The 13,809-nt window shown below is 43.6% G+C and overlaps 2 gene segments (V, D, J or C); both read left to right on the forward strand.

Annotated features, from left to right (window-relative positions):
* Nucleotides 1-485: 485 nt before the first annotated feature.
* LOC118240943 lies at nucleotides 486-1,655 on the forward strand. The segment is given in 3 exon segments: nucleotides 486-540; nucleotides 715-1,029; nucleotides 1,618-1,655. Coding segments are annotated over 3 exon segments (402 nt in total).
* An 8,411-nt stretch (nucleotides 1,656-10,066) lies between these two features.
* Nucleotides 10,067-10,739, forward strand: LOC118240927. The segment is given in 2 exon segments: nucleotides 10,067-10,232; nucleotides 10,417-10,739. Coding segments are annotated over 2 exon segments (360 nt in total).
* The last annotated feature ends 3,070 nt before the right edge of the window (nucleotides 10,740-13,809 follow it).

Raw genomic sequence — 13,809 nt, forward strand, 5'->3', positions numbered from 1 at the left:
AAACTAGTAGAAGTGACATCGTGTTAGATTTCTGTGTCTAATGTAGAGAAGTGTGTTTAGTAGAAGTGGTTTGTGTGTGTGTAGTGATTTGATTAAAGTCTGAGGCTGAGACGTTTGCTTATAGTTCTGCTTTGCTTTCTGAGTGTCAGGTTTCACTAACTGTAAGTTATTGTTAATCATAATGTGTAAAGAAACATAAAAAACTAATACAGAGACGCCACAGAGAGTATTTGGTAGACATATATTAATACAGAGAAGCCACAGAGAGTATTTGGTAGATGTGTAATAATACAGAGAAGCCACAGAGAGTATTTGGTAGATATGTAATAATACAGAGAGGCCACAGAGAGTATTTGGTAGACGTGTATTAATACAGGGAGGTAACTTTGCATGTAAAGAACCTGCAGTGCTCTGGGAGTGTTTATAGTTCTGTGAGTTTAACACTTCATGACTGAGAGCTGCCTGCCCCAGAAACTTCACCCACAGCAACCATGACTTTGATCCCCATCTTCATCTGCACACTGGTCCTCTGGACTCAAGGTAAAAGATCATTTTATGCTTTGCTTTTGAGGTGAATAACCTAAAAAAACAGATGTCTTGTTTAATAAAATATTCTAAAACTTCTATTAACAGATATAAGCAACATAAGAAATGGAAAATAAAATATGATTTAAATTGGATTTGCTTTGTTTTGTTTTGTTTTTTTTCCCCCAGAATCCATGTGTCAGGTGACTGTGACTCAGACTCCTGCAGTGAAATCTGCTCTTCCAGGAGACACAGTCACCATCAGCTGTAGAACAAACCCTGCAGTGTATAATAATAACCGTCTACACTGGTACCTGCAGAAACCTGGAGAAGCTCCTAAACTCCTGATCTACGAGGCTACTAACTTACAGTCAGGAACTCCAGCTCGTTTCAGTGGTAGTGGATCTGGATCTGACTTCACTCTGACCATTAGAGGAGTCCAGACTGAAGATGCAGGAGATTATTACTGTCAGAGTGAACATAGTGGCTATGTGTTCACACAGTGTTGGAGAGTCGTACAAAAACCTCCCTCAGTCAGACTGCACAGAGACTGCACTGCTACAGCTGGGACCTACTGCAGGTGTTGAGGGGGAGGATGTGATACAGCACAATGACACACTCTGTGCAGGAGAGATGCCCCATCACACTCACTCACTACTGAACAACACACATCTATAGAAAATCATTCTTCTAGGAACCACAACACACTGACTCATGACTGTACAATGTCAGAATTGATTTTTATTTTGGATGTGTTTGGTATTACATCTGAAAAACTGTACAAGCTGTATGTAGAGGGTTGAACATATCTATGTCCATGAGCTGATCCAGGATCAGTGTATCTGGTTACCCCTGCCTCACTCCAGTTTTCTGGTGCCTGTCCCCAGTTTATAATATAATAATTTACTATACTAACATTAGTAACACCTATTGTCATGAAACCTATAGAAACATACAACAGTACTAATAATTAGACTGTGATCTTCTGGATGGAGATCTCAGTGGTGTAACCCACTGACTTCCAAGTGTCAGAGTGTAAACTACCCAAACATCTGCATGATAGTGATAGTTGTGCACAAAAACCTCCTTCAGTTGTAGACACAGAAACTGGTCTGATATCTGCTAATTAGCTGATAATAGCTGCTTTTTAGCTGCTAATTCTGCACTCAGCTCAATTCATCAACTACAAACCATTACAGTACTGGGCAGTTTTCTCTTTTTGTAAAATATCCCTTTTGTTTAATTTCATTAAAAGGTGGGGCAGTGGTAGCTCAGTAGTTAAGGTGCTTAACTTGTAATTGGAAGGTTGTTGATTCAAGCCCCACCACTGCTAAGTTGCCCTCAATTGCTTAAGTTGTAGTCAGTCATAAGTCACTTTGGATAAAACCATCAGGTAAATGTAGGCAGCAAACCTCACTTGCTTTCTTGCAAATATTAACACAAACAGACTAAAACTGCACAGGAGAACATAAAACTAGTTTTCCCAAGATGAATCTCACCTCTTTGGCATAATAATAAGAATTTTCCTGCGTAATGAAATAACATAATAATGCAATAAGAAATGTCTCAGCAAACATGCAGAGATCTATAGTCATGCTAAAACTTGAAAAAATGGAAATGAAGGGAAAATATAGTTGCCCAATATAACACACACACACACACACACACACACACACACACACACACACACAGATTAATCATATTCCAAGACCACAAATTCACAGTATGGTTCAGACCTCACCTGGAGTTATACAGCATGTACAAGGATTTATGCAGCTAGTGGACAAAACCTTGCTGTAACACACTGGAAATACAGTCAGTGATCCCAAAGGTAACAGAAGCAAAGTAAACAAAAGAAACATAAACAAACAACAAAAACCTTCAGCATGAGAAATCCACAGTAGTTAAAGACCCAAAAGCTCATAACCACAGCAACCATAAACTACACACAAAAGCTACATAAAGATTAAAACACAGGATACATGGAAAAGGAGGCAAAACACAAACTCCTGATCATGTGATAATTAAAAGGACACACATCACAGTCTGAATACCTGAATACCAGCAGCTCAACCACACCAAACACAAAGGAGGAAGCCCAGAAGGACCAGAACACCAGCAGACAGGAAGTCCTTCCTCCTAAAGAGTTCCCACATCAGGAAGTCCTTCCTCCTAAAGAGTCCCCACATCAGGAAGTCCTTCAAAGTTCAAAGTTCAAAGAGGTTTTATTGTCATTTCAGCTATATACAAGTACACAACAAAAACGAGACAATGTTCCTCCAGGACCATGGTGCAACACAAAACAACAGTGCAACAGACTGACAGTGAACACAAAAGTGCAAACAGTCCAATATAGTGCAAAAATGTCATTAAATAAACATTAAATAAACAATAATAAATACAGGACAGGACAAATACAAAATGAGTAGACAGTGCAATTATTTAGTCCAGTACACAGTACTGGGAATATGTAAAGTGAGTTGTGCATAGCAATCAGTGACATGCTACCCTGGTCATAGCAGTCACCGGTAGCAGCCAGAACAGTTCAGAGTACTGTGCTGGTTTAGTAGAGTACTCTAGCAGCAAGTAGGATAATGTGCAAGACTGCAACAGGAGTGCATAGTTTATTTGTCTCTCTTTGAGGTTTGACTTCAGCACTAGTCCGATGCAAAACAATGTGTGAGTGTGTGTATGGATATGTATGTATGTATGTATGTATGTGTGTGTGTGTGTGACTGTGTATAAGCATGTATAAAAGTGCCCATTTTGGAATCTGAATTGGGATTGGACTTAGCCAAAGTTCAGGAGTCTAATCGCTTCTGGGAAGAAGCTGTTGCACAGTCTGGAGGTGCAGGACCGAATGCTGCCGTACCTTCTTCCAGATGGCAAAAGGGTGAACAGTTCATGTGAGAGGTGTGTGGGGTCTTTCACAATGTTGGTGGCTTTCCGGATGCAGCGTGTTATGTAGATGTTCGTGATGGAGGGAATAGAGACCCCAATGATTTTCTCAGCTGTTCTCACTATTCTTTGGAGGGTCTTGTGGTCAAAGGCGGTGCAGTTCCCAAACCAGGTAATGATGCAGCTGCTCAGGATGCTCTCTACAATACCTCTATAGAAGGTAGTGAGGATGGGTGATGGGAGATGGGCTTCCCTCAGCTTCCGAAGGAAGTAAAGACATTGCTGGGCTCTCTTGGTGATGGAACTGGTGTTCAGGGTCCAGGTGTTCTTGACGATCTCCACTGAGAATCCGTTGATGGCATGCGGGGAGTGATCTTGCCTTGCTCTCCTGAAGTCAACAACCATTTCTTTTGTCTTGTCAACATTCAGATACAGGTTGTTGACCTTACACCAGCTCAACAGTTCTCGCACCTCCTCTGTGTATGCTGACTCGTTGTCTTTGTTGATGAGACCAACCACAGTCATGTCATCAGCGAACCTGATGATGTGATTCGAACTGTGCATTGCTGCACAGTCATGAGTCAGCAGTGTGAACAGCAGAGGGCTGAGTACGCTGCCCTGGGGCGGACCAGTACTCAGTGTGGTGGTGTTGGAAGTGCTGCTCCCAATCCGGACTGACTGAGGTCTACCAGTCAAGAAATCCAGGATCCAGTTGCAAAGGGAGGTGTTCAAGCCCAGTAAATTCAACTTTCCAATCAGATGCTGAGGAACAATGGTGTTGAATGCTGAACTGAAGTCTATGAACAGCATTCTTATGTAGGTGCCCTTTTTATCCAGATGTGTGAGTGCCAGATGAAGTGTGGTAGAGATGGCATCATCTGTAGAGTGGTTGGAGCAGTACGCGAACTGCAGGGGCTCCAGAGAAGGGGGAAGCTGGGTCTTGATGTGTCTCATGACGAGTCTCTCGAAGCACTTCATGATGATGGATGTGAGTGCGATGGGACGGTAGTCGTTGAGACACGACACCGTGGGCTTCTTAGGCACGGGGACGATGGTGGTGGTCTTGAAGCATGTTGGGACCACGGCACAGCTCAGAGAGATATTGAAGATGTCTGTCAGGACATCTGCAAGCTGGTCAGCACATTCTTTGAGCACACAACCCGGGATGTTGTCTGGTCCAGCAGCTTTCCGTGGGTTAACTCCACGCAGAGTACGCCTCACATCAGCCGCAGTCAGGCACAGTACCTGGTCATTTTGCGGTGGGATGGACTTTTCTGCTGCAACGTTGTTCTGCGCTTCAAACCGTGCATAGACTCATTAGCAAAATGGCGCCGGTGAGGTCGGCTGCCGTCACGACTGCTCCGTCCACACCTGGCACTTTTTTCGCTCTTTTCGCTCTTCCTGCTACCCCTGATTTCTCTGCAGCCCTTCTCTACACACCACGGAGCTTATCTCATACAGCAGAGATGCCCTTATTTCTCTTAATCTACATAGCACTCACCTCAAGCCGTCTGTAACCCCGGACCCAAGATGGCCGACGGAGATCCTGAGGGAAAACAAAAGACGCGGCGCGAGGAAAAGGCCTCGAGGGAAGCGAGCCGGCGTCAGGAACAGGCTGAGGGCTCGGGCACACCGAGCTCCCTTACCCAGCATCCTGCTAGCCAATGTCCAGTCTCTGGATAACAAGCTCGATGACCTCCGGGCCAGGATAAAGTTCCAGAGGGACATTCGGGACTGCAATCTCCTCTGCTTCACCGAGTCGTGGCTGAACCCAGCGGTACCAAACCACGCCATCCAGCCGGCCGAGTTCTTCTCGGTTCACCGCATGGACAGGATGGCGAATTCGGGGAAGTCCAGAGGCGGCGGAGTGTGTGTGATGGTAAACAACAGCTGGTGCAACAATGCCAATGTTGTTACTCTCACCCGCTCCTGCTCACCCATCCTGGAGCTGCTTGCCCTCAAGCTTTGTCCTTTCTACCTTCCCCGGGAGTTCACTTCGGTCATCATCAACACCATGTGCATCCCACCTCAGGCCAACATGGACACTGCCCTGTGTGAACTTCATGAGGCTCTCACACAGTTTCAGACACAGCACCAGGATGCTGCACTTATTGTGGTTGGGGATATTCAACAGCGCTAACCTCAAGCGTGCAGTGCCCAACCTTTACCAGCACGTAACCTTCCCCACCAGGGGAAATAGGACACTAGACCACTGCTACACCCCATACAAGGACAGCTACAAGGCACTAGCTCATCCACCGTTTGGTAAGTCGGACCACGCGGCCATCTTCCTCATACCAAAATATAAACAACGGCTGAAATGGGAAGCTCCGGTTCAGAGGGAGGTCGCGCGCTGGACAGACCAATCGGTGGCCGCTCTGCAGGACACTCTGGATGACGCGGACTGGGACATGTTCCGGCACAGCACTGATGATGTCAGCGAGTTTACGGAGGCAGTAGTGGAGTTCATTCGGAAACTGGTGGACGACACGATTCCAAGAATCACCATCAAGAAGTTTCCCAACCAGAAGCCCTGGGTGGAGAGAACCATCCGCGAAGCTCTGAACTCTTGCACTGCTGCCTACAATGCAAGGATCATCAGCGGGAACATGGACGAGTACAAGTCTGCGGCATACGGAGTGCGCAGGGCGGTGAGGGAGGCAAAGCGGCGCTATGGGAAGAAACTAGAGACACAGTTCCAACAGAGTGGCTCTAGATCCCTGTGGCAGGGACTATGGATGATCACGGACTACAGGAGCCCACCCTCTGGACTGATGAGTGCGGATGAGTCTCTGACGAACGAGCTGACTACATTATTTGCTCGCTTCGAGGCTACATCTAGCAGCGCTAATGCTAACAGCGCTAATGCTAACAGCGCTAATGCTAATAGCGCCAATGCTAACGGCGCTAGTGCTAACAGCGCCAACGCTAACAGCGCTAATGCTAACTGCGCTAGTCCAAAAGAACAGCGCCCACCATAGAACAGCGCACCATAGAACAGCCCAACATAGAACAGCGCCCTCTCATCATCACGGAGAGTGACGTGAGGAGAGTATTTAAAAGGGTGAATACCAGGAAGGCGATGGGACCAGACGGTATCTGCGGGAGGGTGCTCAAAGCTTGCGCAGATCAGCTAGCCCCGGTATTCACTGACATCTTCAATCTCTCCCTGACGCTCGGTATCGTCCCGTCCAGCTTCAAGCGGTCCACCATCGTCCCCGTCCCGAAGAAACCTCGACCCTCCGACCTCAATGACTACCGCCCTGTCGCCCTCACATCGTGATGAAGTGCTTTGAAAAGCTAGTCAGGGACTTCATCACATCTTCACTGCCAGCCTCCATGGACCCACTGCAGTTTGCATATCGCCACAACCGTGCCACTGACGATGCAATTGCACATCTGCTCCACACTACACTGACTCACCTGGACGAAGGGAGGGGAAATTATGTTAAAATGCTGTTTGTCGACTACAGTTCAGCATTTAACACCATCATCCCCTCCCTACTCACTACTAAGTTGGGGGATCTAGGACTGCATACATCCCTGTGCGACTGGATCTCCAACTTCCTAACAGACAGACCACAATCAGTACGGGTGGGCAACTGTGTCTCATCCACCCTCACCCTCAGCACTGGAGCTCCTCAGGGTTGTGTCCTAAGCCCCCTGCTCTACTCACTGTACACCTACGACTGCACAGCCACTTCCAGCTCCACCATCATTGTCAAGTTTGCTGACGACACCGTTGTCATGGGTCTGATCTCGGACAACGACGAGAGGGCCTACCTGGAGGAGATTAAACACCTGGAAAACTGGTGCCAGGAAAATAATCTCCTCTTAAATGTCAGTAAGACAAAGGAGCTGATCGTGGATTGCAGCAAGAAGCAGGAGCGGCACTACCAACCTGTGAGGATCAGTGGAACCACGGTGGAGAGAGTAGATAGTTTCAGGTACCTTGGTGTTCACATCTCGCAGGACCTGTCCTGGTCCTGCCATACCAACTCCCTGGCAAAGAAGGCTCGTCAGCGTCTTTACCACCTCAGACGCCTCAGAGACTTCAGACTGCCCTCTAAGGTACTGCGGAACTTCTACACCTGCACTATAGAGAGTATCCTCACGGAGAACATCACAGTCTGGTTTGGGAATAGCACCAAGCAGGACAGACAAACACTCCAAAGGGTAGTGCGTTCAGCAGAGCGCATCACTCACACGGAACTTCCTGACCTGCAGACCATCTACTACAAGCGATGCCAGACCAAGGCCAGGAAAATTGTGAAGGACCCCACCCATCCCAACAATAGACTTTTCTCTCTGTTGAGGTCAGGGAGCCGCTTTCGCTCCCTGAAGACCAAGATAGAGAGGCTGAAGAGGAGCTTCTTCCCACAGGCCATTCGGGCCCTGAATCAGGGAAACTGATAAACTGTGGGGACCACCACCACCATGTAACATAACTGTATATCTGTACATCTGTATATATATATATATATATATATATATATATATATATATATATATATATATATATATATTTTTTATACTCAATTACCTTGTTAAACAACAACTGTAGATATGTTATTATACAAAATGGATCTGTACATTCTGTAGATTGTGTACATATATACCCAACCATATACATTGTACATTGTGTATATAATCATAATATACATATATTGTACATACATTGTTAATATATTTTGTACATACATAGAATATATATATTTATCTTGCATATATATATTTTTCTCTATGCACCCCTGTTTTCTTTTCCTCAGTTTGGACAGAGCACTCTCCACCATTTCACTGCGAGTTATACTGTGTATGACTATGTATGTGACGAATAAACCAAACTTGAACTTGAACTAGAAGTCATTCAGTGCATCTGGGGTGGCATCACTGTCACAGGAAGGTGATGTTTTCCTGTAGTTAGTAATGGCCTGAATGCCCTCCCACATGCGCCGTGTGTCACCAGTGTCTTTGAAGTGTCCATGGATCCCCTGTGCTGTGCACGCTTTGCTTCCCTGATCACACGTGACAGTTTGGCTCTTGTTTTCCTGAGAGCCTCTCTGTCATCTGTTCTGAAGGCTGAGTCACGGGTCCTCAGTAGCATGCGCACCTCAGCAGGCATCCATGGCTTCTGGTTGGGGCATGAGGTGATGGTCTTGGAGACAGTAACATCATCAATGCACTTGCTGATGTAGCCAGGCACTGATGCTGTATTCCTCCTAAAGAGTCCTCACATCAGGAAGTCCTTCCTCCTAAAGAGTCCCCACATCAGGAAGTCCTTTCTCCTAAAGAGTCCCCACATCAGGAAGTCCTTTCTCCTAAAGAGTCCCATAACTATCAGACAACTGGAGTGCTGTCTGCTCATGTGCTTCCACACATCCACTGATATAAATCACCATTACAGAACAGAGAGTGAAGGGCTGCTTCTGAACTGTACTGGATACACCTGCACCTCCACACTGAGGGACAGAAGATTATCACAACATTTACCTTTACATTTAGCTCATTAATATATTAAAGTGGGGACAGTCACATTAATGCTGTTGACCTGCAGGTGAAGAGCATGAGACAGTAGTTACGTCCTGTGTCCCCCTGTGTCATATGTATGTGTGTGTGGAGCTCTGTTCTCTCCAGTTCCAGTTTCCCCAGACCCAGACCAGAATTCCTCTACAGATCTTCATACTCACTGTCCAGTCCTGAAACAAGGCCCTGCCCCAAGGAGGGATATAAGGAAGTGTATTGGAGGAAGAAGAAAGAGAAAGATGATATTTTGGACACCTGTTTGTGTCTAGTGATAGTTTTGATATGTTTATTCGGTGCGTGACCTCTTTCTCCCCTTACTCTGATTCTGAGCTTGTTTGATCCCTCTAACTTGGCCACTGTTGTAAATGTATATATAGTAGGTATGTATTTGTATAACGTATGTACCTATTTGTATATAGTATGTATGTATTTGTATGTATTATGTATCTATTTGTGTGCTCTGATAAGTAGGGAGTGACTGCTGTTGTGTTTGGGGCCTGGGTAATTTTGTCTGTATTTTCACTTAGGAAGAGTGTAGTCTTATGTATTTATTTTGTCTTTGTTTTGACTTACAGAGTTAGTGTAGTCTTATGTATTTATTTTGTCTTTGTTTTGACTTACAGAGTTAGTGTAGTCTTATGTGTTTACATTGTCTTGTACAGGTTTAGTCAGCATCTTTGTTTTCTAGTGTGGGTTTGTTTATTTTTTTGGACTCTGTACCTCCTGCTGTAGCACCAGTGTTACACTTTGTGTGTATTATATGTTGGATATTTGTTTGTATAATACACTGGCAGACCTTGAACTATGATGGTCTTCTCTGAGATTTTTTTTCTTAACACAAAACTCTTGTTACAGCCTTAAACCTAGACAAGGTCATAATATTGAAGCAGTGAAATTGATGGCATTTAGAGTGATGACTAACAGTGTTCAGACACTACATGAGATCCAGGTGTCATCAATACCAACATGAGTTCAGTTATTTCATGACTCTTTAAGTGTAGAAAATCCTGACTGAATGTAAAAGTGACTGCAGCACATAAGAGGGGATAAATGAGAGCTCTAAGAGGAGAGATTTTATCATTCATCTGATAAACACTCACACTAGTTCTGTGGTAAAAAAAAGACAGATGTGTTGTTTGCATATGTGAGCTGCTTCACTGGTCTACACACTTTAAGAGCTGTAGTGGTGATCAGAGAGTGTTCAGTCCTTTAACACACACTGACACACAGCACAATGATGATGTCACTCATTCTACTGCTGGGGACACTGGGACTCCTCACTCAGGGTGAGACAAACTGAAATAAGTTTAGTTTTCATTTTTACTTGGTTTTGGATGGTCATGTTTATTTGTAATGGTTTTTATCCTTTATTTTCAGAGTTACAATTTTTTTTTAATTTGGATTTTATTTTGATTTTATTTAAAATTCTTCTAAATTTAAATGTCATTTTGTATGTGAATATTTTTTCAGAATCATTTGGAGAGATAATCCTGACTCAGTCTCCAGGATCTCAGTCTGTTACACCAGGACAGACTGTTACTATCAGCTGCAGGGCCAGTCAGGACATTGGCTATAGCCTCCACTGGTACCTACAGAAACCTGGAGAAGCTCCTAAACTCCTGATCTATTATGCATCAAACCGTCAGACTGGAGTTCCAGATCGATTCAGTGGTAGTGGATCTGGTACAGAATTCACTCTAAAAATCACTGGAGTCCAGGCTGAAGATGCAGGAGATTACTACTGTCAGCAGGGTTACAGCGGGTTCACACAGTGTTAGAGCTCTGTACAAAACCTCCCTCGGCTGTAGAGGAACTGCTCTGACTCAAACAGACTGATCTGAGATCAGTTGCAGAACTGCTAAATCTGTACTCAACTCAATTCATCAACTCCAAAACACTACAGTACTGAACCGTTTGCTCTTTTAAATTGTCATCATTGTGTAATAGATACTTACATCACTACATATGCAGTAATATATGAACACATCACTGTGGTGTATAAGGACAGGTGAACACTACCTAGTGGGCTGGTCTGAGTTATTCTAGATGGGATTCTTTTAATCTTCTTAATTTACTTTTCTTTTAATTTTACTGCTGTTTTTTACTTGGAGAAGCTTGGAGAAAGACAGCTGAGGAAATTCAATGTTAAACTGTCCAGGCCACAACTGGAATGGAAAGTTAATTCTTCTTTCTTTTTAGAATAAAAGAGCAATTTTAAAGTCCATGTCAGGAGGTAATGGGACAGACAGGGTTAAAATCTAGAATTACTGTATACCTGAATACATCATCCATCATTTTCACCCCAGGGAAAAATTCACAATTTTAACCATTTACACAGTTTTGCCAGGCTAAGAAGGAATTTCATATGATTTATCATTTTACTGAATTTGAAATAAATGAATGAATTTTATATGGCTCAGCATAAAAACCTGCATTAATATATTACAAACAATTAATAATAAAAAAAAAAAAACTTGTGTTACAAAGTTTTAAACCAGCATTAACTATACAATCATATGTCTTATTGATATCAACATTTTGCAATTTAAATGAATAATAATGTCACACTTTTATTTAGCCAAAATTATTATCTGCCTCAGGATAAGGAAACAGGCAAACCAGGGTGCAATACTGATGCTGACCTTGTGGGGGCAGACTAATCATATTCCTGGATCACACAAGCACATCCAGAACAGCAAACATCCAGTGATCTACAAGAGTGAAGGGATTCCACCATCCAGACTAGACTCAGCTTCTACTGTAATGATGGACAGTAGTACAGTAATACATTACAATAATTTATAGAAGAGGAGAAAATAACTTTGTATTCCAGCAGATGTCTGTGCTGAGTAGTGAGAGAACCACATGATGGTAATCACAGAAATGGATGAATTGGTCACAGTGTGGATCAGACTTCACCTGGAGTTATACAACATGTACAAGGATTTATGCAGCTAGTGGTCAAAACCTTGCTGTAACACACTGGAAATACAGTCAGTGATCCCAAAGGTAACAGAAGCAAAGTAAACAAAAGAAACATGAACAAACAACAACAACCTTCAGCATGAGAACTCCACAGTAGTTAAAGACCAAAAAGCTTGTAACCACAGCAAACATAAACTACACACAAAAGATACATAAAGATTAAAACACAGGATACATGGAAATGGAAATACATGGAAACACAAACTCCTTAAAGGAGAAAAAAAAATCAATACACACCTACACACAGGCACACACACACACACACACACACACACACACACACACACACACACACATACACGCATGCATACACAGGTGTGTGTGTGAGATGCATAATGATAATGTGATAATGAAAAGGATACATATCACAGTCTGAATACCTGTAGCAGCTCAACCACACAAACCACAGAGAAGGAGGAAGTCCTTTCTCCTAAGGAGTCCCCACGTCAGGAATCCTTTCTCCTAAAGAGTCCTCACATCAGGATTCCTTCCTAATAAAGGGTCCCCACATCAGGAAGTCCTTCCTCCTAAAGTCCCCACATCAGGAGTTCCTTTCTCCTAAAGCGTCCCCACATCAGGAATTTCTTCCTCCTAAAGAGTCCCCACATCAGGAAGTCCTTCCTCCTAAAGAGTCCCCATATGAGGAAGTCCTTCCTCCTAAAGTCCCCACATCAGGAGTTCCTTTCTCCTAAAGCGTCCCCACATCAGGAATTCCTTCCTCCTAAAGAGTCCCCACATCAGGAATTCCTTCCTCCTAAAGAGTCCCCACATCAGGAAGTCCTTTCTCCTAAAGAGTTCCCACATCTACCAGACAACTGGAGTGTTGTCTGTTCATGTGCTTCCACACATCCACTGATATAAATCACCATTACAGAACAGAGAGTGAAGGGCTGCTTCTGAACTGTACTGGATACACCTGCACCTCCACACTGAGGAACACAAGATTATCAGAACATTTACATTTAACTCATTAAGATGTAAAAGTGGGGACAGTTGCTCACATGATGTTGACCTGCAGGTGAAGAGCATGAGACAGTAGTTACGTCCTGTGTCCCACTGTGTCATATGTATGTGTGTGGATCTCTGTTCTCTCCAGTTCCAGTTACCCCAGACCCAGTCCAGAGTTCCTCTACAGATCTTCATACTCACTGTCCAGTCCTGAAACAAGGCCCTGCCCCAAGGAGGGATATAAGGAAGTGTTTTGGAGGAAGAAGAAAAAGAAAGATGAAATTTTGGACACCTGTTTGTTCTAGTGACAGTTGTGATATTTGATTCAGTGCTTGGCCTCTTTCTCCCCTTACTCTGATTCTGAGCTTGTTTGATCCCTCTAACTTGGCCACTGTTGTAAATTTGTATATATAATTTACCTATTTGTATATAGTATGTATGTATTTGTATATATTATGTATCTATTTGTGTGCTCTGATAAGTAGGGAGTGGATGCTGTTGTGTTTGGGCCCTGGGTTTTATTGTCTGTGTTTTCACTTACGGGGTTACTGTAGTCTTATCTTAGTATAGGATCTTAGTATAGAATGCTATACTGCTAATAGAGAAATAATAAAATACCTACAATCTCACACTGAAATGGACAGAAGCATTCAAGTATGTGATTGTTCATTCATTCATTCATTCATTTATTTGCTGTCACAGCCCGAGTGCCGCAGGGCGTTGAGCAGGACGCACAGACTCCTTTGACGATGTGAAACATTTAATGACATGAAACATAAACGACATGTGTAGCACTCACACATAATAACACTAATAGACAGGAACACACAAACAACAACGACAACATAAAATGGTACAAACGTTGGGTTATACTAACAGCGGCTACACACTCATTAACACTAACATTACACTAACACTAACAATGACCAT

The sequence above is a fragment of the Electrophorus electricus genome, chromosome 2 (genome assembly GCF_013358815.1).
Source record: "Electrophorus electricus isolate fEleEle1 chromosome 2, fEleEle1.pri, whole genome shotgun sequence".
NCBI classification, from domain to species: Eukaryota; Metazoa; Chordata; class Actinopteri; order Gymnotiformes; family Gymnotidae; genus Electrophorus; species Electrophorus electricus.